This window comes from Bombina bombina, chromosome 4, assembly GCF_027579735.1.
Source record: "Bombina bombina isolate aBomBom1 chromosome 4, aBomBom1.pri, whole genome shotgun sequence".
NCBI classification, from domain to species: domain Eukaryota; kingdom Metazoa; phylum Chordata; class Amphibia; order Anura; family Bombinatoridae; genus Bombina; species Bombina bombina.
Genome location: NC_069502.1, coordinates 547,388,600 through 547,416,099, shown reverse-complemented (window position 1 = coordinate 547,416,099; position 27,500 = coordinate 547,388,600). Strand labels below are relative to the sequence as shown.

The following is a 27,500-nucleotide window of genomic DNA, read 5'->3' as shown; positions in this document are numbered from 1 at the left end:
AACACGGTTTCCCCCTGATTGTTTACCTTATATCTGTGTGTAGTTTAAATATACATAAACCTGCTATGCTCTAGAGCTGTGAAACACTGCATTACTGGGCTGTTACCTGCTGTCTTCTATTAAATGCACAGGGCGTGTGTAGGGGGAACCTCTATTGGATCAGTACTTTTGTTACATATTGGTTAATGAATACTGTACCCTCCGGATCAGAACTTTGTTTCAATATTTAAAGGCTTAAACAATTTACTTTGAAACATTTTGGATGTTGCAGTTATTTCTACTTTACTGTTTCTATATATATATATATGTATATATATATGTATATATATATATATATATGTATATGTATGTATGTGTGTGTATATGTATATGTATATAATATATATATATATATATATATATATATATATATGTGTGTGTATATATATATATATATATATATATATATATATATATATATATATGTGTGTGTGTGTGTATATATATATATATACAGTATATGTGTATGTATATATATATGTGTGTGTGTGTGTGTGTGTGTATACATGTATGTATGTATGTATATATATTTATGTGTGTGTATGTATATATATATATATATATATATATATATATATATATATATATGTGTGTGTGTATGTATATGTATAGATTGATTTTTTTTTTTTTTTTTTTTTTTTTTAAATTCATGTTGAGTTTTCGTGTGTGTAGGATTGTGCATGTAGGCTTGTCAGAATTGCACGTGTGTCGCAGCCCTACCTGGGACTTCTGATTCACAGCCTGTAGCCCTGTAACTGTGCCACCAGAGGGCTTTAGCTTTGGGATACACATTGTCTGCACTGGTTGTGCTCTGTAGCTCCACCTGCCTGCCAGCTGCAGGCAGTTACCTCGTCAGCACTGCTATAAAAGGCAGCCTCACAGACTACACCCTGCCCTGACATTGTGGTTCTACTAGTCTGTTAGTGCCTCTGCTCTTTCACGGTTTGCTGTTTGGATTTTTCCTCTGGTTCATGAATTTGGCTTGCCTCCCGACTATTCTCTTGGATTTCTCTATTGTTTAATGAAAGATTGGACTGCTATTCTGTTATACCAAACTTGGCCTTGTCTCCTCACTACTCTAATGGGTTGTCCCTGTATTTGGTGACTTATCAGACTGCTCTTAGGTATCCACTATTTCTAGGTTGTCTACTTGTACATTGTGAAGGAGTAAACTAGGCTAGCAGTGTCATTCATGACAGGGATGTTCATTTAAGCTGTATAATATACTTTCGTGTTGTTTGCATTTGTTTTTTTTAGTTTAAAAAGATGCTTTCCTAACAGATTGGAATATATTAGAAAAAGATGCAAGAAAACTGATCTTGCGCTATAATATTACATGGCATTTCCGCTGAATTGGAATGATGGTCAGTGTCTGTCATTCACAAAAAAATCACTGAAAGACTGAAAATTTATTGATAAAATTAAAAAGAATACTAAATTAATAACATATCAATAATATATACACTTCTATAAAATATATTAATAATTGCAATTTCTCTTTTTCATATTCAGTTTTTTGATGTACCTTTTTTATATTGATTTTTTATTTTTATTTTGAAAACTCATCTTATGTTTTATTGCATATTTTGCTTTTCTTGTGATAAAATAGGTTTTAGAATGCCAATTTTAAATTTAACTAGCATTTGTCCCAAAGGGAAATAAGGATTGGTTACTGAAATCGACAAGAATAGGCACCTTGTTTCCTAGATGGAATAGAATAGCATTATGAACAGTACTCCTGTATTTCATGGGCAGTTGAAAGAAAGTTCACTATGAAAGATATCTAACAAAGCTTCAGTAATGGTACATGGAACATTTTTGTTAAAGCAAAAGAGTCAGGAAAATAGAAACTTTACTTTACAAAACGCCCCTTTGCTATAAAACCTTAAACGTCTCTGCAAGATATAGGCTGACATCCCACTAAACAGTGGTTGACGGTTGGCATGCGTACAATTTGTTGTAATATATTAAACAGGGAGGATAGAGCGCCCAATATTTCATAAGTCTTTGTAGTATAAAAAGTAGAGTTGTTGGAAATCCTGTAAACTTTGAATGTTTTATAAGAATTAGAAATAAGTATTCTGAGCTGTTGTGAATAGAAAAAAGTAGTAAAATAAATATATTCATTGCTTATTATGAGCTCTCCATAATGTCCTATTACCTTATCTTATTGCAAGTTTTTTTTGTTTTAAATAAATAAATAAATAATAAAAAAAAAGCAGTGATATTTATTGATGCATTTATTTGTTGTTATTCTTAAAATGCACATTTAAAGTAATTAAAAGTGATTTAAATTACCTTTCAATATGTAAATATTTAAGTTTCATTTAACGTGAAAAAATATAATTGTGTGAATTCAACATTAATGATCATTTTATTGAGCTAAAGATTGTAATATTTATACTATTTCTGTCCAAAATGAAATTAATTTTTACAGGAAGCACAGCCCTATTTACAGCTATTCCTTGGTATTTCGCTACCAATTCTTTTTTTGAGATTGATTTGCAATATACAATTTCTTGAAACTGCAAAATGTAAGATTGCTAACCAGAACGACAAATAGCTACGGCTCTACATCTCTACATATTTAAAAACTAAGTTGCCAACATTTCATGTGGATCAGAGGCACCATATGGCTATGGTTTTTTGTAACAGATCAATCAACCATTTGCACAGCTTTATGCTAATGCCAATTTTACTGTTTGTGCTGTTTATGTACCTTGAACTACTATAGTGAATCCAACCTGAAAAAAAAGTATTGCTGTATTTTGAAGTAGTACGTAAAGGGGTAGTCTAGTCAAGATTAAAATCACATGATTCAGATAGGCGTAAATTAGAAAGTTGCTTAAAATTGCATGCTCTATTATCAATTTATCTTCTTTCTCTTGGTATCTTTATTTAAAAAAGGAAGAATGTAAGCTAAGGAGCCGGCCCATTTTTGGTTCAGAACCTGTGTAGTGCTTGTTGATTGGTGTCTAAATGTAGCCATCCAATCAGAAAGCGCTACCCATGGTGCTGAGCCAAAAATGGACTAGCTTGTAAGCTTACATTTATGCTTTTTCAAATAAAGATACTAAGAGAGCAAAGAAAAATTAATAGAAGTAAATTAGAAAGTTGCTTGAAATTGCATGCTCTATCTGAATCATGGCAGTTTAATTTTGACCAGACTATCCCTTTAAATATGTATAACTTGCAGAATATTTTATACTATTGAATCATTTATCATTTTAATTAAATGTTGTTTTTTTGTTTTTGTTTATTTTATTATACAGACTAAATAGAAAGTTAGAATTTAAAGTATTCTTTTAAAAATATGCAAGTTATCTTTTAAAGGGATTCTGAAATTCTTACTCAGTGCCATGGGGAAATCATCTTCTTATGAAAGAGTAAAAAGTACTGTTTACTTTGGTGCAGCAAATCCACATTTTTTAAGCATAATGTCTGTGTTGTTTTAGGATTGGCTGCAGTGCTGCTCAAGGGTAATCCAGAGTCAGAACTGGAGTAATTCACATGAATGAGCATTTGGAAGGCAGTCTTTATCTGTCTCCAAAGAAAGCAAATGTTTTCAATGAGCTTTGAGCAGAACAGGGACATTTTTATGATTTTTGATATATAACTATAAAGGTCTGTGAGTCAGTCAGTATGGAACATGTTTTGCAAATGATTTCTGGGTATTGATTATGATGTATTGCTGTCTAGATCATGTACTGCATGTAGTCCTTAGACTTCCCTGTTTTTTCCCACCCAGAAAAAAAATTCCGTCTCCATGCCCTGTTACGCCATTCTGTCCCTCAAACACATAGCACATCTGCTGTCTATTATAAGAGGTATTAAATACTGCTGTAAATATTACTTATCTCACCTGTGTTCTTGTTTATTGTCCAAAGTTTACAAAAAAGTAGAATACCATGAATTTTGCATTATTACTTAAGTTACAGTATCAATTCTTGTTGATTTTCAGGGAATGGCGTTCTCTTTGGAAGAACGTCTACAGCTGGGTATTCATGGATTGCTGCCACCTTGCTTTCTAAGTCAAGATGTCCAGGTTCTACGGGTGCTTCAAAACTATGAACGCCAGAAGTGTGACCTTGACAGGTAAATTATGTTGAGAACAGGAAGATTTCCTGACAAATCAGAAGTTGTATAGTTCTGTTTATTTGCCTGGAGAATTTGAATTGGTAACAAAGGCTTTGTCCACTTTTATTTGGAAAATGCTGGGTCCTTTTTAAAGCATGCATAAAGCATAATAAAGATTATTTGGGACTTACAGACAATTGTGGTTTCTCCAGGAAAGATGGTTTTAGTAGTTACTCTTACAGTGCAACATGAAAAATAAAATATATGCTTACCTGATAAATTTCTTTCTTTCCGGACATGGAGAGTCCACGACATCATTCCAATTACTAGTGGGATATTCAATCCTGGCATCAGGAGGAGGCAAAGAGCACCCCAGCAGAGCTGTTAAGTATCACTTCCCTTACCCATAACCCCCAGTCATTCAGCCGAAGGGAAATGGAAAAAGAACACTTAATTACTTAATTAAGGGTGGGGTCGTGGACTGTCCATGTCCGGAACAAAATTTATCGGGTAAGCATACGTTTTATTTTATTTCTAAAGACATGGAGAATCTACAACGTCATTCCAATTACTAGTGGGAACCAAGACCCAAGCTAGAGGACACGGAATGAACAGGGAGAGAGAACAAGACAGCAGGGCTAAACTGAAGGCACCACCGCTTGAAGAACTTTTCTCCCAAAGAAAGCCTCAGCCGAGGCAAAACTATCAAATTTGTAAAATTTAGAAAAAGTATGCAGAGAGGTCCATGTAGCCTCCTTGCAAATCTGTTCCACAGAAGCTTCATTTTTGAAAGCCCAAGAAGAGGAGACAGTCCTAGTAGAATGAGCCGTAATTCTATCAGGAGGCCGCTGACCAGCAGTCTCATAAGCAAAACAAATCATACTTCTCAACAAGAGGGAAAGAGAAGTAGAAGAGGCCTTCTGAACCTTCTGCTTTCCAGAGAAACAAACAAAAAGGGCAGAATACTGACGAAAATCTTTAGTAGCCTGTAGGTAAAATTTTAGAGCGTGCACAACATCCAAGTTATGCAAAAGACGTTCCTTATGAGAAGAAGGATTAGGACAAAGAGAAGGAACAACAATTTCCTGAATAATTATCATATATTAAGTAAGAAAGAAATAACTAATAAATATATAGTTATTTAAAGAATGACAAGGCAGCACTCAAATCCATGAAAAAAAGTGGTTTTATTAAGCTCTCTCCACCTATGTCCACGACACCAATTGTTCCCAAAGAAAAAATTGTTAATAAAATTGAGTAACAAACATTACCAGGCCTGGATCACAGTAATTTGATTACACGATAACAGAGAGCACATAAGTGTAAAAACACGCTCTCAAACCCTTATTCATGAACCAATCAAATAATTGTGAAAAAATATACAATTGTAGCAAGTTTGTTTAAACCAATAAGCATTCAGTTACACTCAGTTAACATTGTGTCCATGTAGGAGCACTTAGTGTGAATCACACGCTCCATATAGAATAGTCACAGTTGCTACAAATAGACCTCCAGTGTTACTGAAGTCAGCCAGCTGTATTAGAAAAAGCCTCACCACAGACGTTTTGGAGACCAGCAACTTTTGAAGCTGAGTACATGTATCACCTGGAGGCGGTTTGACTTGCGCCGTGTTTGTATTCAAGTTTGCCAGCGCAAGTTTTCAGCTTACACAGCCTTGTTTTGGGTTCCTGTTCTGTGGTTACAAGGGAGGATCTATTACACTGGATGTCCCTGTGAAGTTGAAAGGGTCCGGCTGCCTTGAATGCTGTGGAGTTGCAGCGTAGCAGAAGGGATTACCTTGTTTTCATTCCGTTAACACGCTTTACAAGGAAACAGGAGCTGTACCGCGAACTGTGGTGAGTCTTTTTCTAATACAGCTGGCTGACTTCAGTAACACTGGAGGTCTATTTGTAGCAACTGTGACTATTCTATATGGAGCGTGTGATTCACACTAAGTGCTTCTACATGGACACAATGTTAACTGAGTGTAACTGAACGCTTATTTGTTTAAACAATCTTGCTACAATTGTATATTTTTTCACAATTATTTGATTGGTTCATGAATAAGGGTTTGAGAGCGTGTTTTTACACTTATGTGCTCTCTGTTATCGTGCAATCAAATTACTGTGATCCAGGCCTGGTAATGTTTGTTACTCAATTTTATTAACAATTTTTTCTTTGGGAACAATTGGTGTCGTGGACATAGGTGGAGAGAGCTTAATAAAACCACTTTGTTTTCATGGATTTGAGTGCTGCCTTGTCATTCTTTAAACAACTATATATTAGTTATTTCTTTCTTACTTAATATATGATAATAGGTACTTTATGACTGCAAGCACCTTCATATATCCGCTTTTTGAGTAGAGTGCACACAATTGTATCTGTTTAACTGTTAATTTCCTGATTAATGTTTCAATCTGAAACCACCTTAGGTTTTAAGGTTCTATCTTAGCAAGAGGAGCAAAATTGCATAAGCAAAACAATTTGGGCCTCTAAGCACAATAAACACAATTTATCAAAAGAATCGGACCCCTGTTCGGAGTCCATAGTTAAATTAAATTGCAAAAATTGAGTAATAAAAATAATATGCAAAAAACAAGTACTGTCACTTTAAATTAGCACAAAACCAAAACGCTAAGACCTAATTAGGGAAAAAATACAAAATTTACACCTCAGACAGTCTGAGGTGCCCTACCTGAACCTGCAAAATTTATCCCCAGCACGAAAATCTCCTGTAAATTGAGCAAACGACCACCACAGCAGAGCTCACTTAGGAATGACGCTGTTTTGCTACGACTTGCAAGCGGAAGAGCGGGAGGTCACTTGAGCGGTAGTAAAAAGAACTGTGCAACAAGAGAAAAGCACGCGTTCCTGCCCTTAATAGTAAAAACTGAAAAAAGCTGTTAAATAAATTACATTACTTCCTTTATGTTTTATGGGACTGTTGACCTTGTGGCAAAACCTTTTTTATTGGAAGTATTGACCCCTTAGTCTCCACATACCAAAAGTGCCTGCCCACTGCCCCAAATAAATCCTTACTAAAGGATTACATATGTCCCATGAAAGTAATGCATAATCTATAGTGCAAGACTCCAGTACCTAGGAGGCAAGAGCACCTACCTGCATATCCGGCTGTAGGGCAGAAAGACAGCTCATCGGGTTTGAAAGGACACATACTCATATCAGAGACCTCTAGAAAAATAGAGAACAGAGTAACCAACTCTGGCTTTCTATAACAGGGGTAGCAAATATGTTAGAAAGTGGTGAGGTTGTCCTTGCTTTGTTTTTGAGATTGACGTGGACACAGCTAAACCCCAATCCTTGCTTGCAGGGAAAAATACCCATAAAAGGAATAAAATCTTCAGTCACCAACTTCACCTTCTCCATTGACAGAGGCAAAGAGAATGATGGGGGGTTATGGATAAAGGAAGTGATACTTAACAGCTCTGCTGGGGTGCTCTTTGCCTCCTCCTGCTGGCCAGGAGTAATTATCCCACTAGTAATTGGAATGATGTTGTGGACTCTCCATGTCTTTGGAAAGAAAAAATAATGTAAATGAGATTTCTAACCTGCCATACAAGAGAACAAGACATGGGGGCACATTTACTATATGTTGTGTGGACATGATTCGCTATAGCGAATCATGTCCGCTAGACATCGCTAAATGCCGACGGCATACGATGTTGGCATTTATCATTGTACAAGCATTTCTAGGGACCGCTGCTTCTTAAATTTATGGTCTATTAAATATTGGCAAATATATTGTATATATTTATTACAAAGTTTATTCAACCTTGCATCATTTAAATAAAATAAATTGTTTAAAAAAAAATCTAGTTTGCAGTTTTCCTATAAGTATTTAAAGAATACTTTTAAAATGTTTCTGCTTCTAAAAGCAAATTTAGAAAAAAAAGTGAATTAAGCAATTTATTGCGGATCAATAACTTTGCTAAAAAAAAATCTTTATTTCTTAATCCTTGTTTTGTAGTATGTATAAAAACAAAATCTCAAACTAGAATTGTGGAACATCTCTATATCACTGTCATTTTACTATTAACTTGTGGATACGGAGCACCAGGAATTGGAGGAAAATTAGTTTGCTTATAGGAAAGATACAGTATATTGCATCAACATGAATTGTAGATTAGCACCCATTACTGGCATGTTTATAACCATAGAGACTAGTGTAAGATATTTTGGTTTATTATCAAAACATTCATATGCTAAACTCATTGTAAAGATAAACCTAATACAAACAAATGGTGCAGACCCATTCCTGAAAAAATCTGCACACATCGGAAATTATAATTTTGTTTTTAAATAAAAAAATAATCTAATCCATTTGTTTTTTATGGGGGTGAATTGCCTTAATTCTGCTTTTTAGCTTTAAAATATGTATATCTCTCTAGATCTTAAAGGGATATAAAAGGGGATATAAAAGCCACATTTTCTTTTCATGACTCAGATAAAGCATACAAACGTAAACAAATTTACTTCTCTTATCATATTTGCTTCATTATCTTGGTGTCCTTTGTTAAAGGATCAACTATGCACTACTGGGAGCCAGATGAAGACACCAGGTGAACCAATTTAAAGTGGCAAATATACTCAAGAGCCTACCTAGATATGCTTATTCAATAAGGAATACCATGAGAACACTTTAAATTAGATAATATAAGCAAATTGGAAAGTTGTTTAAAACTGCATGCTCTATCTGAATCAGGAACATCTATTTTTGACTTTACGGTCTCTAACCTATAGCAATCCAATCTGAATCTTAAAGGGCCACTGTAAGTAAATTAGAGCTGCAACAACTAATCGTCATAATCGATTATGAAAATAGTTGTCAACGAATCTCATAATCGATTAATCGATTAGTCGGTTTGCAATTAGTTGTTCTGTACACAACACCAGCTGCTTCACTCCAAGGAACTCCTGCACATGGTATTGTGTTTTATGGTTATGTCCTTAGCTTAAAGGACGTCTACAGACGTCTACTTTTCACTTTTTCAGGACAGCATACGTTTACAACTACCCCTGGCTTATGTGCAACCCAGATATAATAGTCATCATTTGGATTGTTTATATTAAATCTGGTGATTTGGAACTATGCTTTTCATGATATAGTGCCAAGCTTGTTGTTTACACCTTGCCCCTAGATTGATGGGAGTTATTTAAATTGATTTGCACTATTATCTGTTTGCACAATTATTAGCGTATTGCTTGCTATTGATGATTATATGTACTGTATAAATAAATGTTTAAGGCTTTGTCCTGCTATTGATATACAGTCCTTAGCACTTTTTGATTTTGTTTTTTATTGTTTTTTTTATATTTTTAATAAATTGTGATAATATGTACCAGATTCAACCTTTATAAGTATATATGTTATTTTTAGAGCGGACTAGATATTTCCCCTAACCTTATAGATGGTTATTTACCATTGCATATAGATATTCAAGATATTTTTATGTTAGAATGAAGTCAAGGGTTACTTTATTGAGAGGTCCCTTCCCAAGGTAGAAAACACTTAGCATTGGTGAAGAGCTAACAAAGATAAATATCCCACTTTGGTGAAATTGGCAAAACCCTACTTATACACCTCAAGCCTTTTCTTCCGCAGGAAATATAGCTGCAAACAGAACCAGCCTTAGCCAGAAGCATGTGGACATGTTGAGATGTTTGCATTTCAATGCAAAGTTTCTGAAAGAGTGAATAACAGAATGTTATTAATAGTGATAGTCTAACTCTTTCTAGTTCTACCTCTTTTCAAACAGTTTGTGGTTTTGTTTTGTTTAATTATAAAATTGTGCTCTGCTGCATAATAATTGAAGAAACAGTTGTGTTAATGTAAAGTTTTAGTCTGAAGTTTATATTTGTAACACTCATTATGTGGATTTTATTTAAAACATTGAAAACTATTATTGATTCTCTTTTTATCCGACTAGTCGATTAATCGAAAAAATAATCGGCCGATTAATCGATTATGAAAGTAATCATTAGTTGCAGCCCTAAAGTAAATATTTTCTATGCCTGTTACTAACTAACTACCCCAAATACGCTTTTTATCAATAGCATTTCATTAACATATCTCTACCGTATATCAGAAATCTTGTCTGCAAATTTAATTGTTTTCCAAACCCACTCCGTGGGTATCCTTTGCTCTGTACCAATCCGCTTCCAATACCTAGGTTTCAAAATGGCGCTTTAAACACAAAGTTATTGGTTTAAGTATTTTGAACACTCAGTGCTGAAAATAGTGGGCAGGATAACGTGACATCATCGGCGAATAATGTCAGGCTTTTTAGTCTTTAAAAAAGTTTCTCATAGGTTCAACTTGGGTTATCTTGAAAACTACTGGACTGAAGTACAGGATTTTTTTCTTAATGTTTAGTTATTACACATAAGACAAATAGGCCACTGCATGCTTTATTATAAACATTTAGTATAGACATTGCTATGAAGGAAACTCCTTTGAACAGAAAACCCAATAAGGGTCTTGTAATAAAAAATAAAAAAAAGCGCTCTTAATAGGTTTTATTTTTTTATCTAAAGAATTTTCTAATGAGTGTGTATGTATAGTAGAATGTACTGCAGAATCTGAATCCATATCATGGAACGGAGAAGATAACTCTGGTATAAGCAATGCTTTATTTACAGTGACTTTCTATAATAATTGCCAGTTGCTATAGTGGAACACTTAACCCCTTCGTTTGTTGTATAGTAAATAATATATTAATAAATGCATATGAAGCTGTGCTCATATGTCTGTCTCAACCTCTCAAATAACATAGGAAAGTATAGCCCTATGAACATTGTGTCATTTTCTTATGACAGGGACCTCTATAGGATTTGTTTCAGAGGTTTCTACCCCCTTAAGCATATACACTGGTGTAAATATAGGGGTTACTCAGGATACAGTGGCAACTGGACCTATAGCTACTGGGGGGATGGCAACCTTTTAAACTCCTACATTTTTCTGTGATACCGCTGCTGCGCTAAACTCCCCACTGCACGTTGTATTTATGTTAAATGGTGAAGATGCGCAATGTATAGAGCAGCAGCTAGCAATAAAATTATACTATAGTACTAGGCATCAAAATGCTCTGTGGGAAAGCACAATGTATCTGCCTTGGGGCCAAATTACGAGTGGAGCGGTATTTTGTGCTTGTATTATGAGTTGAAAGTAAAAATAGAATGTTTTATGTATTATGAAATAGATATTCCTGTTATGTGCAGAACATGTGAATGTATACTATTTACAGTAAATACGTAGTTAACAGTTGTTAAATATGAATATTTCATAAATATGATTTCTCCAACATAGGTGTTTCCGGTCCACGGCGTCATCCTTACTTGTGGGATATTCTCTTCCCCAACAGGAAATGGCAAAGAGCCCAGCAAAGCTGGTCACATGATCCCTCCTAGGCTCCGCCTTCCCCAGTCATTCTCTTTGCCGTTGTACAGGCAACATCTCCACGGAGATGGCTTAGAGTTTTTTGGTGTTTAACTGTAGTTTTTATTATTCAATCAAGAGTTTGTTATTTTAAAATAGTGCTGGTATGTACTATTTACTCTGAAACAGAAAAGAGATGAAGATTTCTGTTTGTAAGAGGAAAATGATTTTAGCAACCGTTACTAAAATCGATGGCTGTTTCCACACAGGACTGTTGAGAGGAATTAACTTCAGTTGGGGGAAACAGTGAGCAGACTTTTGCTGCTTGAGGTATGACACATTTCTAACAAGACGATGTAATGCTGGAAGCTGTCATTTTCCCTATGGGATCCGGTAAGCCATTTTTATTACATAAAGAAAAAAAGGGCTTCACAAGGGCTTTTAAGACTGTAGACATTTTCTGGGCTAAAACGATTTATATATAAGCATATTTTATACTTCATAGCCTTGAGGAATTATTTTAATCTTGGGAATTATGTAAAATAACCGGCAGGCACTGTATTGGACACCTTATTCTCTAGGGGCTTTCCCTAATCATAGGCAGAGTCTCATTTTCGCGCCTCTATTGCGCACTTGTTTTTGGGAAGCATGACATGCAGATGCATGTGTGAGGAGCTCTGATACATAGAAAAGACTTTCTGAAGGCGTCATTTGGTATCGTATTCCCCTTTGGGCTTGGTTGGGTCTCAGCAAAGCAGATACCAGGGACTGTAAAGGGGTTAAATATAAAAATGGCTCCGGTTCCGTTATTTTAAGGGTTAAAGCTTCCAAATTTGGTGTGCAATACTTTTAAGGCTTTAAGACACTGTGGTGAAATTTTGGTGAATTTTGAACAATTCCTTCATACTTTTTCACATTTGCAGTAATAAAGTGTGTTCAGTTTAAAATTTAAAGTGACAGTAACGGTTTTATTTTAAAACGTTTTTTGTACTTTGTTATCAAGTTTATGCCTGTTTAACATGTCTGAACTACCAGATAGACTGTGTTCTGTATGTGGGGAAGCCAAGGTTCCTTCTCATTTAAATAGATGTGATTTATGTGACACAAAATTTAGAGAAAATGATGCCCAAGATGATTCCTCAAGTGAGGGGAGTAAGCATGGTACTGCATCATCCCCTCCTTCGTCTACACCAGTCTTGCCCACACAGGAGGCCCCTAGTACATCTAGTGCGCCAATACTCCTTACTATGCAACAATTAACGGCTGTAATGGATAATTCTATCAATAACATTTTAGCCAAAATGCCCACTTATCAGCGAAAGCGCGACTGCTCTGTTTTAGAAAATACTGTAGAGCATGAGGACGCTGATGATATTGGTTCTGAAGTGCCCCTACACCAGTCTGAGGGGGCCAGGGAGGTTTTGTCTGAGGGAGAAATTTCAGATTCAGGGAAAATTTCTCAACAAGCTGAACCTGATGTGATTACATTTAAATTTAAATTGGAACATCTCCGCGCTCTGCTTAAAGAGGTGTTATCTACTCTGGATGATTGTGAGAATTTGGTCATTCCAGAGAAATTATGTAAAATGGACAAGTTCCTAGAGGTCCCGGGGCCCCCCGAAGCTTTTCCTATACCCAAGCGGGTGGCGGACATTGTAAATAAAGAATGGGAAAGGCCCGGTATACCTTTCGTCCCTCCCCCCATATTTAAGAAATTGTTTCCTATGGTCGACCCCAGAAAGGACTTATGGCAGACAGTCCCCAAGGTCGAGGGGGCGGTTTCTACTCTAAACAAACGCACCACTATACCCATAGAAGATAGTTGTGCTTTCAAAGATCCTATGGATAAAAAATTAGAGGGTTTGCTTAAAAAGATGTTTGTTCAGCAAGGTTACCTTCTACAACCAATTTCATGCATTGTTCCTGTCACTACAGCAGCATGTTTCTGGTTCGATGAACTAGAAAAGGCGCTCAATAAAGATTCTTCTTATGAGGAGATTATGGACAGAATTCATGCTCTCAAATTGGCTAATTCTTTCACCCTAGACGCCACTTTGCAATTGGCTAGGTTAGCGGCGAAAAATTCTGGTTTTGCTATTGTGGCGCGCAGAGCGCTTTGGCTAAAATCTTGGTCAGCAGATGCGTCTTCCAAGAACAAATTGCTTAACATTCCTTTCAAGGGGAAAACGCTGTTTGGCCCTAACTTGAAAGAGATTATTTCTGATATCACTGGGGGCAAGGGCCACGCCCTTCCTCAGGATAGGTCTTTCAAGGCCAAAAATAAACCTAATTTTCGTCCCTTTCGCAGAAACGGACCAGCCCCAAGTGCTACGTCCTCTAAGCAAGAGGGTAATACTTCTCAAGCCAAGCCAGCCTGGAGGCCAATGCAAGGCTGGAACAAAGGTAAGCAGGCCAAGAAACCTGCCACTGCTACCAAGACAGCATGAGATGTTGGCCCCCGATCCGGGACCGGATCTGGTGGGGGGCAGACTCTCTCTCTTCGCTCAGGCTTGGGCAAGAGATGTTCTGGATCCTTGGGCGCTAGAAATAGTCTCCCAAGGTTATCTTCTGGAACTCAAGGGGCTTCCCCCAAGGGGGAGGTTCCACAGGTCTCAATTGTCTTCAGACCACATAAAAAAACAGGCATTCTTACATTGTGTAGAAGACCTGTTAAAAATGGGAGTGATTCATCCTGTTCCATTAGGAGAACAAGGGATGGGGTTCTACTCCAATCTGTTCGTAGTTCCCAAAAAAGAGGGAACATTCAGACCAATCTTAGATCTCAAGATCCTAAACAAGTTTCTCGAGGTTCCATCGTTCAAAATGGAAACCATTCGAACAATTCTTCCTTCCATCCAGGAAGGTCAATTCATGACCACGGTGGATTTAAAGGATGCGTATCTACATATTCCTATCCACAAGGAACATCATCGGTTCCTAAGGTTCGCATTTCTGGACAAGCATTACCAGTTTGTGGCACTTCCGTTCGGATTAGCCACTGCTCCAAGAATTTTCACAAAGGTACTAGGGTCCCTTCTAGCGGTGCTAAGACCAAGGGGCATTGCAGTAGTACCTTACTTGGATGACATACTGATTCAAGCGTCGTCCCTTCCACAAGCAAAGGCTCACACGGACATTGTCCTGGCCTTTCTCAGATCTCACGGGTGGAAAGTGAACGTAGAAAAAAGTTCTCTATCTCCGTCAACAAGGGTTCCCTTCTTGGGAACAATAATAGACTCCTTAGAAATGAGGATTTTTCTGACAGAGGCCAGAAAATCAAAACTTCTAAACTCTTGTCAAATACTTCATTCTGTTCCTCTTCCTTCCATAGCGCAGTGCATGGAAGTAATAGGTTTGATGGTAGCGGCAATGGACATAGTTCCTTTTGCGCGAATTCATCTAAGACCATTACAACTGTGCATGCTCAGTCAGTGGAATGGGGACTATACAGACTTGTCTCCGATGATACAAGTAGATCAGAGGACCAGAGATTCACTCCGTTGGTGGCTGTCCCTGGACAACCTGTCACAGGGGATGAGCTTCCGCAGACCAGAGTGGGTCATTGTCACGACCGACGCCAGTCTGGTGGGCTGGGGCGCGGTCTGGGGACCCCTGAAAGCTCAGGGTCTTTGGTCTCGGGAAGAATCTCTTCTCCCGATAAATATTCTGGAACTGAGAGCGATTTTCAATGCTCTCAAGGCTTGGCCTCAGCTAGCAAAGGCCAAGTTCATACGGTTTCAATCAGACAACATGACGACTGTTGCGTACATCAACCATCAGGGGGGAACAAGGAGTTCCCTGGCGATGGAAGAAGTGACCAAAATTATTCAATGGGCGGAGACTCACTCCTGCCACTTGTCTGCAATCCACATCCCAGGAGTGGAAAATTGGGAAGCGGATTTTCTGAGTCGTCAGACATTTCATCCGGGGGAGTGGGAACTCCATCCGGAAATCTTTGCCCAAATTACTCAATTGTGGGGCATTCCAGACATGGATCTGATGGCCTCTCGTCAGAACTTCAAGGTTCCTTGCTACGGGTCCAGATCCAGGGATCCCAAGGCGACTCTAGTAGATGCACTAGTAGCACCTTGGACCTTCAAACTAGCTTATGTATTCCCGCCGTTTCCTCTCATCCCCAGGCTGGTAGCCAGGATCAATCAGGAGAGGGCATCGGTGATTTTGATAGCTCCTGCGTGGCCACGCAGGACTTGGTATGCAGACCTGGTGAATATGTCATCGGCTCCACCATGGAAGCTACCTTTGAGACGAGACCTTCTTGTTCAAGGTCCGTTCGAACATCCGAATCTGGTCTCACTCCAACTGACTGCTTGGAGATTGAACGCTTGATCTTATCAAAGCGAGGGTTCTCAGATTCTGTCATTGATACTCTTGTTCAGGCCAGAAAGCCTGTAACTAGAAGAATCTACCACAAAATATGGAAAAAATATATCTGTTGGTGTGAATCTAAAGGATTCCCTTGGGACAAGATAAAAATTCCTAAGATTCTATCCTTTCTTCAAGAAGGTTTGGAGAAAGGATTATCTGCAAGTTCTTTGAAGGGACAGATTTCTGCCTTGTCTGTGTTACTTCACAAAAAGCTGGCAGCTGTGCCAGATGTTCAAGCCTTTGTTCAGGCTCTGGTTAGAATCAAGCCTGTTTACAAACCTTTGACTCCTCCTTGGAGTCTCAATTTAGTTCTTTCAGTTCTTCAGGGGGTTCCGTTTGAACCCTTACATTCCGTTGATATTAAGTTATTATCTTGGAAAGTTTTGTTTTTGGTTGCAATTTCTTCTGCTAGAAGAGTTTCAGAATTATCTGCTCTGCAGTGTTCTCCTCCTTATCTGGTGTTCCATGCAGATAAGGTGGTTTTGCGTACTAAACCTGGTTTTCTTCCGAAAGTTGTTTCTAACAAAAACATTAACCAGGAGATAGTCGTGCCTTCTTTGTGTCCGAATCCAGTTTCAAAGAAGGAACGTTTGTTACACAATTTGGATGTAGTGCGTGCTCTAAAATTCTATTTAGATGCTACAAAGGATTTTAGACAAACATCTTCCTTGTTTGTTGTTTATTCTGGTAAAAGGAGAGGTCAAAAAGCAACTTCTACCTCTCTCTCTTTTTGGCTTAAAAGCATCATCAGATTGGCTTACGAGACTGCCGGACGGCAGCCTCCTGAAAGAATCACAGCTCATTCCACTAGGGCTGTGGCTTCCACATGGGCCTTCAAGAACGAGGCTTCTGTTGATCAGATATGTAAGGCAGCGACTTGGTCTTCACTGCACACTTTTACTAAATTTTACAAATTTGATACTTTTGCTTCTTCTGAGGCTATTTTTGGGAGAAAGGTTTTGCAAGCCGTGGTGCCTTCCATTTAGGTGACCTGATTTGCTCCCTCCCTTCATCCGTGTCCTAAAGCTTTGGTATTGGTTCCCACAAGTAAGGATGACGCCGTGGACCGGACACACCTATGTTGGAGAAAACAGAATTTATGTTTACCTGATAAATTACTTTCTCCAACGGTGTGTCCGGTCCACGGCCCGCCCTGGTTTTTTAATCAGGTCTGATAATTTATTTTCTTTAACTACAGTCACCACGGTATCATATGATTTCTCCTATGCAAATATTCCTCCTTTACGTCGGTCGAATGACTGGGGAAGGCGGAGCCTAGGAGGGATCATGTGACCAGCTTTGCTGGGCTCTTTGCCATTTCCTGTTGGGGAAGAGAATATCCCACAAGTAAGGATGACGCCGTGGACCGGACACACCGTTGGAGAAAGTAATTTATCAGGTAAACATAAATTCTGTTTTTACGTTTTCATCTACAGGTATACCCCGCTCATACAGAGGGTTAGGGACCTGAGCCCCCTGTAAAGTGAAAACTGCCTTAAAGTTAATCAAGGCAGTTTTAGTTTTCTTTTCACTTGCCAGTGTGTTTAAAATCTTGAAAATATGTTTGAACTAACATATATTAGGGGTGCAAAAGCACTAAGTTTAGTTTAACAATAGCACAGCACAGTATTCAATAAATACTGTACCTGTAAAATAGTGACAATTACTATAGTAAAATTACAACACTGAGACACAGATTGCACTTTAATTCTGTAAACAAGTGAACTGCGCATAACAAAATGGTGCCAGTCACTTTTCTCGAAATCTCACGATGATTACAGCACTGTTTCAAAATCCGTGGAGGTTGAACTTCAGCTCCAGAAAGCGCTGTATTAGCGAAGTGCTGTAAAGTGAAGCGCTGTAAAGTGAGGTATACCTGTACTTGACTGCAAAAGGCTCAAGTGCACTTAAATACATATCTAGATAGAATATATATATATATATATATATATATATATATATATATATATATATATATATATATATATATATATATATATATAATGTATAATCTATCTCCAAGTTAGAGAACCGCACTCACTAGACTTTCAGCAAACAATAATTTATTGTGATAAGTAACGTTTCGGGGAGTCAACTGTCCCCTTCCTCAGACCAAACGAAGTGAACAAAACTGTGTGTTTAAATAGCATATAACCCCACCCCCAGGAAGTGACATAATTATCAGTATTCATGGATACCGTCATGACAGTGAAATATATAATGATTAACAACAATGTATTATATATCTATTAATATAGTGAAATGTCATCTGTGTATAATTGATGTGGAAGAATAAATATAGTGTAAATTTAGGTCACAATGAGTAAAAATATATGAGCCATAACATAAAAAATAAAAATCAATATATACCATCCATGTATACCAAGTGCTTACTATAGAAATCAAAACCTCTATGTAAGTCACACTTGTCAGATAGTGACATGTAATTAAGATGTTACTTTGTATCAGATAGCAAATATCGTTTAGTCTACGCATCCTGATATCGTAACATATATCATGAGGGGAGAAGTAAACTAATACATACGCTAATGCGTATAATACAGCTCCTACCTGAGATCACCATTGACATAAACACAACATGGAGCCTACTTCCGTGTTAGACCGGCGTCATGGACACGCCCCCTGCCCAGCCAATCACATTAAAAAGGGGAGATACCTGGACAGTATGTCAGTGTAAAGGTCAACCAATCAGGATATTCTATCACGTAGTGGATATTGTTGCTAAGGAAGTAAATAAACAATGTATTACCATAACGATCATATATCAGATATATACCTCAATAAAAATCAATGTAGTATATGCAGCTGACCCGTGATAAAAGGACATAAGGTCCTACAAGATCTGTATCAAATATGTGCTGTGTATATAAAGAATGGGCGTGAATCTGAGTCTTATATGAAGCTAACTAACGGTACTTGAAAGATAGTATGGGGACAGAGTTAGAAACCTATCCCTAACATGTACACTATGGGAGACTAATTTAGATGTGTGTTAAGTCAGGTACCAGCATCACAAGGCCTAAAAAGATATAATGTATCATAGACACTCATTAGGCTTTAAATTACGAAACAGTGCCAGTCTAAATTTGCATTCAGTCCATGTGGCTGTATGGTATTGAGGCGATAAATCCATTTAGCCTCACATCTCCGTAGCAATTTCTTCCTATCCCCACCCCTCCTTAGCGGGGGGGAGGGGATACGATCTATTAATCTAAACCTCAGGTCAGAAAGGGAATGTTTATGAGTAAGGAAATCCCGGGCCACAGGTTGGTCACTTTTACCCGTATTGAGGGCAGTTCTGATGGCAGAACGGTGGTTGGCAAATCTGGTTCTGGCGTCTTCCGTTTTTTCCACATAGTACAAACCACACAAACAATTTAATAGACCACAAAGGTCGTAGTGCAGGTAAGATAGAATCTGATGTGGTACCGTTGGTTGTTATGTGGGTGCTTGAAGGACTTTCCTGGGATTATTGAATTGCACGTAGTGCATGAAATGCATCTATAGGATCCCATTTTTTTGGTTTTCAACCAGGACAGTTCAGAGTAGCTGTTGATGGGGTCAGTAATTACCAAAGAATCTCTGAGGTTCCTTGCTCTCTTATATGCAATTTGTGGTTTCTGTACAAAAGGAAGGGAGTAATCTCAATATATAATTTCTTTCATGTAATTAGCAAGAGTCCATGAGCTAGTGACGTATGGGATATACATTCCTACCAGGAGGGGCAAAGTTTCCCAAACCTCAAAATGCCTATAAATACACCCCTCACCACACCCACAATTCAGTTTTACAAACTTGGTGAAGTAAGTTTGTGCTAGATTCTACGTTGATATGCGCTCCGCAGCAAGTTGGAGCCCGGTTTTCCTCTCAGCGTGCAGTGAATGTCAGAGGGATGTGAGTAGAGTATTGCCTATTTGAATGCAGTGATCTCCTTCTACGGGGTCTATTTCATAGATTCTCTGTTATCGGTCTTAGAGATTCATCTCTTACCTCCCTTTTCAGATCGACGATATACTCTTATTTATATACCATTACCTCTGCTGATTCTCGTTTCAGTACTGGTTTAGCTTTCTACAAACATGTAGATGAGTGTCCTGGGGTAAGTAAATCTTATTTTCTGTGACACTCTAAGCTATGGTTGGGCACTTTGTTTATAAAGTTCTAAATATATGTATTCAAACATTTATTTGCCTTGACTCAGAATGTTCAACATTCCTTATTTTCAGACAGTCAGTTTCATATTTGGGATAATGCATTTGAATCAAACATTTTTTCTTACCTTAAAAATTTGACTCTTTTTTCCCTGTGGGCTGTTAGGATCGCGGGGGCTGAAAATGCTTCATTTTATTGCGTCATTCTTGGCGCGGACTTTTTTGGCGCAAAAAATCTTTTCCGTTTCCGGCGTCATACGTGTCGCCGGAAGTTGCGTCATTTTTTGACGTTCTTTTGCGCCAAAAATGTCGGCGTTCCGTATGTGGCGTCATTTTTGGCGCCAAAAGCATTTAGGCGCCAAATAATGTGGGCGTCTTATTTGGCGCTAAAAAATATGGGCGTCGCTTTTGTCTCCACATTATTTAAGTCTCATTTTTTCATTGCTTCTGGTTGCTAGAAGCTTGTTCTATGGCATTTTTTCCCATTCCTGAAACTGTCATTTAAGGAATTTGATCAATTTTGCTTTATATGTTGTTTTTTCTCTTACATATTGCAAGATGTCTCACGTTGCATCTGAGTCAGAAGATACTTCAGGAAAATCGCTGTCTAGTGCTGGAACTACCAAAGCTAAGTGTATCTGCTGTAAACTTTTGGTAGCTATTCCTCCGGCTGTTGTTTGTATTAATTGTCATGACAAACTTGTTAATGCAGATAATATTTCCTTTAGTAATGTACCATTGCCTGTTGCAGTTCCTTCAACATCTAAGGTGCAGAATGTTCCTGATAACATAAGAGATTTTGTTTCTGAATCCATCAAGAAGGCTATGTCTGTTATTTCTCCTTCTAGAAAACATAAAAAATCTTTTAAAACTTCTCTCCCTACAGATGAATTTTTAAATGAACATCATCATTCTGATTCTGATGACTCTTCTGGTTCAGAGGATTCTGTCTCAGAGATTGATGCTGATAAATCTTCATATTTATTTAAAATGGAATTTATTCGTTCTTTACTTAAAGAAGTACTAATTGCTTTAGAAATAGAGGATTCTGGTCCTCTTGATACTAATTCTAAACATTTAGATAAGGTATTTAAATCTCCTGTGGTTATTCCAGAAGTTTTTCCTGTTCCTAATGCTATTTCTGAAGTAATTTCTAAAGAATGGGATAAATTGGGTAATTCATTTACTCCTTCTAAACGTTTTAAGCAATTATATCCTGTGCCGTCTGACAGATTAGAATTTTGGGACAAAATCCCTAGAGTTGATGGGGCTATTTCTACCCTTGCTAAACGTACTACTATTCCTACGTCAGATGGTACTTCGTTTAAGGATCCTTTAGATAGGAAAATTGAATCCTTTCTAAGAAAAGCTTATCTGTGTTCAGGTAATCTTCTTAGACCTGCTATATCATTGGCTGATGTTGCTGCAGCTTCAACTTTTTGGTTGGAAACTTTAGCGCAACAAGTAACGGATCATGATTCTCATAATATTATTATTATTCTTCAGCATGCTAATAATTTTATCTGTGATGCCATTTTTGATATTATCAGAGTTGATGTCAGGTTTATGTCTCTAGCTATTTTAGCTAGAAGAGCTTTATGGCTTAAGACTTGGAATGCTGATATGGCTTCTAAATCAACTCTACTTTCCATTTCTTTCCAGGGTAACAAATTATTTGGTTCTTAGTTGGATTCTATTATTTCAACTGTTACTGGTGGGAAAGGAACTTTTTTACCACAGGATAAAAAATCTAAGGGTAAAAACAGGGCTAATAATCGTTTTCGTTCCTTTCGTTTCAACAAAGAACAAAAGCCTGATCCTTCATCCTCAGGAGCAGTTTCAGTTTGGAAACCATCTCCAGTCTGGAATAAATCCAAGCCTTCTAGAAAGGCAAAGCCTGCTTCTAAGTCCACATGAAGGTGCGGCCCTCATTCCAGCTCAGCTGGTAGGGGGCAGGTTACGTTTTTTCAAAGAAATTTGGATCAATTCTGTTCACAATCTTTGGATTCAGAACATTGTTTCAGAAGGGTACAGAATTGGTTTCAAGATGAGACCTCCTGCAAAGAGATTTTTTCTTTCCCGTGTCCCAGTAAATCCAGTGAAAGCTCAAGCATTTCTGAATTGTGTTTCAGATCTAGAGTTGGCTGGAGTAATTATGCCAGTTCCAGTTCTGGAACAGGGGCTGGGGTTTTATTCAAATCTCTTCATTGTACCAAAGAAGGAGAATTCCTTCAGACCAGTTCTGGATCTAAAAATATTGAATTGTTATGTAAGGATACCAACGTTCAAAATGGTAACTGTAAGGACTATCTTGCCTTTTGTTCAGCAAGGGCATTATATGTCCACAATAGATTTACAGGATGCATATCTGCATATTCCGATTCATCCAGATCATTATCAGTTCCTGAGATTCTCTTTTCTGGACAAGCATTACCAGTTTGTGGCTCTGCCGTTTGGCCTAGCTACAGCTCCAAGAATTTTTACAAAGGTTCTCGGTGCCCTTCTGTCTGTAATCAGAGAACAGGGTATTGTGGTATTTCCTTATTTGGACGATATCTTGGTACTTGCTCAGTCTTTACATTTAGCAGAATCTCATACGAATCGACTTGTGTTGTTTCTTCAAAATCATGGTTGGAGGATCAATTTACCAAAAAGTTCATTGATTCCTCAGACAAGGGTAACCTTTCTGGGTTTCCAGATTCAGTGTCCATGACTCTGTCTTTGACAGACAAGAGACGTCTAAAATTGATTTCAGCTTGTCGAAATCTTTAGTCACAATCATTCCCTTCGGTAGCCTTATGCATGGAAATTCTAGGTCTTATGACTGCTGCATCGGACGAGATCCCCTTTGCTCGTTTTCACATGCGACATCTTCAGCTCTGTATGCTGAATCAATGGTGCAAGGATTACACAAAGATATCTCAATTAATATCTTTAAAACCGATTGTACGACACTCTCTAACGTGGTGGACAGATCACCATTGTTTAATTCAGGGGGCTTCTTTTGTGCTTCCGACCTGGACTGTAATTTCAACAGATGCAAGTCTCATAGGTTGGGGAGCAGTGTGGGGATCTCTGATAGCACAAGGAGTTTGGGAATCTCAGGAGGTGAGATTACCGATCAATATTTTGGAACTCCGTGCAATTTTCAGAGCTCTTCAGTTTTGGCCTCTTCTGAAGAGAGAATCGTTCATTTGTTTTCAGACAGACAATGTCACAACTGTGGCATACATCAATCATCAAGGGGGGACTCACAGTCCTCTGGCTATGAAAGAAGTATCTCGAATTCTGGTTTGGGCGGAATCCAGCTCCTGTCTAATCTCTGCGGTTCATATCCCAGGTATAGACAATTGGGAAGCGGATTATCTCAGTCGCCAAACGTTGCATCCGGGCGAATGGTCTCTTCACCCAGAGGTATTTCTTCAGATTGTTCAAATGTGGGAACTTCCAGAAATAGATCTGATGGCGTCTCATCTAAACAAGAAACTTCCCAGGTATCTGTCCAGATCCCGGGATCCTCAGGCGGAGGCAGTGGATGCATTATCACTTCCTTGGAAGTATCATCCTGCCTATATCTTTCCGCCTCTAGTTCTTCTTCCAAGAGTAATCTCCAAGATTCTGAAGGAATGCTCGTTTGTTCTGCTGGTAGCTCCGGCATGGCCTCACAGGTTTTGGTATGCGGATCTTGTCCGGATGGCCTCTTGCCAACCGTGGACTCTTCCGTTAAGACCAGACCTTCTGTCGCAAGGTCCTTTTTTCCATCAGGATCTGAAATCCTTAAATTTAAAGGTATGGAGATTGAACGCTTGATTCTTGGTCAAAGAGGTTTCTCTGACTCTGTGATTAATACTATGTTACAGGCGCGTAAATCTGTATCTAGAGAGATATATTATAGAGTCTGGAAGACCTATATTTCTTGGTGTCTTTCTCATCATTTTTCTTGGCATTCTTTTAGAATACCGAGAATTTTACAGTTTCTTCAGGATGGTTTAGATAAGGGTTTGTCCGCAAGTTCCTTGAAAGGTCAAATCTCTGCTCTTTCTGTTCTTTTTCACAGAAAGATTGCTATTCTTCCTGATATTCATTGTTTTGTTCAAGCTTTGGTTCGTATAAAACCTGTCATTAAGTCAATTTCTCCTCCTTGGAGTTTGAATTTGGTTCTGGGGGCTCTTCAAGCTCCTCCGTTTGAACCTATGCATTCATTGGACATTAAATTACTTTCTTGGAAAGTTTTGTTCCTTTTGGCAATCTCTTCTGCCAGAAGAGTTTCTGAATTATCTGCTCTTTCTTGTGAGTCTCCTTTTCTGATTTTTCATCAGGATAAGGCGGTGTTGCGAACTTCTTTTCAATTTTTACCTAAAGTTGTGAATTCCAACAACATTAGTAGAGAAATTGTGGTTCCTTCATTATGTCCTAATCCTAAGAATTCTAAGGAGAAATCGTTGCATTCTTTGGATGTTGTTAGAGCTTTGAAATATTATGTTGAAGCTACTAAGTCTTTCCGAAAGACTTCTAGTTTATTTGTTATCTTTTCCGGTTCTAGAAAAGGCCAGAAAGCTTCTGCCATTTCTTTGGCATCTTGGTTGAAATCTTTAATTCATCTTGCCTATGTTGAGTCGGGTAAAACTCCGCCTCAGAGGATCACTGCTCATTCTACTAGGTCAGTTTCTACTTCCTGGGCGTTTAGGAATGAAGCTTCGATTGATCAGATTTGCAAAGCAGCAACTTGGTCCTCTTTGCATACTTTTACTAAATTCTACCATTTTGATGTATTTTCTGCTTCTGAAGCAGTTTTTGGTAGAAAAGTACTTCAGGCAGCGGTTTCAGTTTGAATCTTCTGCTTATGTTTTTCATTAAACTTTATTTTGGGTGTGGATTATTTTCAGCAGGAATTGGCTATCTTTATTTTATCCCTCCCTCTCTAGTGACTCTTGTGTGGAAAGATCCACATCTTGGGTAGTCATTATCCCATACGTCACTAGCTCATGGACTCTTGCTAATTACATGAAAGAAAACATAATTTATGTAAGAACTTACCTGATAAATTCATTTCTTTCATATTAGCAAGAGTCCATGAGGCCCGCCCTTTTTTTGTGGTGGTTATGATTTTTGTATAAAGCACAATTATTCCAATTCCTTATTTTATATGCTTTCGCACTTTTTTATCACCCCACTTCTTGGCTATTCGTTAAACTGAATTGTGGGTGTGGTGAGGGGTGTATTTATAGGCATTTTGAGGTTTGGGAAACTTTGCCCCTCCTGGTAGGAATGTATATCCCATACGTCACTAGCTCATGGACTCTTGCTAATATGAAAGAAATGAATTTATCAGGTAAGTTCTTACATAAATTATGTTATCCCAGTGTTTAAACACCTGAGTCGGGAGAGCCTTAACATTCGGTGTATAGGTGGTCAATAGCGTTACCGTCTCTCCTTTCGGTGATTGTACTTTATCTTTAAGTAGATCACTTTGTCGGACATCTGCCTATTGTGATCTGATCTCCTTAATGAGTTTTGGTTTGTAACCCCTTCTTTAGAAACTAACTTCCAACTCATCCAGTTGTTCCTCTCTTTTTGTGTCATCTCAATTATTACGGATTGTTTGTAGTATTTGTCCCTTAGGTACCACCTCTATCATATCTATATATGTATTTTTAAATGAATATAAATATATAAATGTCCAACTATATTAATTCTAAGCCATCTAGAGTGCTATAAGTGTATTCTTTTTAGAGCAAGTCTCTCCTTGCTCTTTTCAATTGTAGTTGTTTTAATACACTACACTAGCGGAAAGCAAATGGATTTTCTTATTGGACGAAGTCCAACCGAATGGACTAAATGAGCAGAATAATTTTTCTTCCTTTCTTTAGATTTAACCATTTTGGTTGGTTTAAAGTCAGAAAAATACAGTTCAAATCACATATTTGGTAACATATTTGAATTGTGAAACTTTTATTGAGAGAAACATACACTCTCTCTAGGTTCTTCCCTCTATTATTTTCAATAAAATTAAATGATGTATATGCATCAACACATTATTTCCTTTTTAGATTAGCGGTTATAATAAGAGATACATTAATGGGGATATTTAATGACACTCTTAATTTTTAAAGGAATGGATTATTATATAATAAAACAAATTACACATGTAATTTTTTCACATTTTGTTAAGACTTATAAGAAAAGTTAAGTAAAGGTAGCACAAAAAAAGTTTTTTTCTCACAATGGTGAGTTTATACAATATTAATATACAATATCACTCTTTCTTCCAGATGAAGTCTTTACACACTTAATCAATACTTGTATAAAATATCAAGTAACGTCAACACAAATTTTCTTTTCACATTGTCAAGCTTACTTAATATGTGTATATAAAATCTCTTTCTCTCTTAGAAGAGATTAACTTTTTACAACAAATACCAAACACACAGAAATGTAAGATGTGTTTATTTAAATGTTGGAACACAAGTAATAGATTACAAGCATCACTGTAATTTGCGCCCCAAACTAAAGAATAGAGATTCTTAACTACTGTATTTGTCACCAATCGCTGCACAAGTATAAATTCACTCAAAAATTCACAAAATTGTACACATTAGCATAATCTACACACAACTTTGGTTTTCACCAAACTGGCTTTAACAGCCAATGAATACATCACGAACCCTAGCACAGGTAGTAATTGCACATAATAGTCATGTGTTATTTTTCCTTTTTTAACCATTTAATTTATATTTGGAAAATACTAGACACATTTCATTTAAATGCCATAAATACATATTTGTTCAATAATAAGAAAAATAAAAATAGATGTTGGAGATTGAATAAGGAGAATCGTAACCTTTAAAATATTAAAATACAAATACAAGAATAAAAACATGCCATCTGAAGAAGTGAAAATGAAGTTTAAATGTATACATTGAAATTAAAAACAAACAATAGTTTTGACAACAATGAAACTGTAAGCCTTCATTTACAATCTTGAAGCTAGCAACAGTGTCAACCAATCACGCAGTGATTATAAAGGGAGGCTTGCTACAAATCGTTTATTAAAGATCGAAGTTAACCTCTATAATTTCATAATATAGGTTTAACAACATTGCCTCAATCAAAAATTTCACTAGGAACAAATTCAGAGATTTAATAGGGGATTTCTGCTAACTATTACATATAACTCATTGAGACTACTAAGAGGGGCGTGTTACAAACTGCTATTTATTTTCAAAACATATGTTCAATATTACCATTTAATTGAATTGATTTCATTTGGAATAAACCGCTCTCCAAAGTTATAATGAGGTTTCTGTTCATGAGTCAAGACACGTTACTGTAATAAACCAGGGCGTGTTACAACCGATTGTCAGTGATCGTTGTTTACCTATAACAGATGTTTAACATCATCGTCCAATAAGAAATTTTGCGAGCAACAA

The 27,500-nt window shown here is 37.4% G+C and overlaps 1 protein-coding gene across 1 annotated transcript in view; it reads left to right on the top strand.

Annotated features, from left to right (window-relative positions):
• The window catches only part of ME1 (malic enzyme 1), an 809,599-nt gene that overhangs the window by 187,178 nt on the left and 594,921 nt on the right, over window positions 1-27,500 (top strand). The window contains exon 2 of the mRNA XM_053710486.1: window positions 4,001-4,134. Coding sequence (XP_053566461.1) covers window positions 4,001-4,134 — 134 coding nt within the window. The remainder of the gene's footprint in view (window positions 1-4,000; window positions 4,135-27,500) is intronic.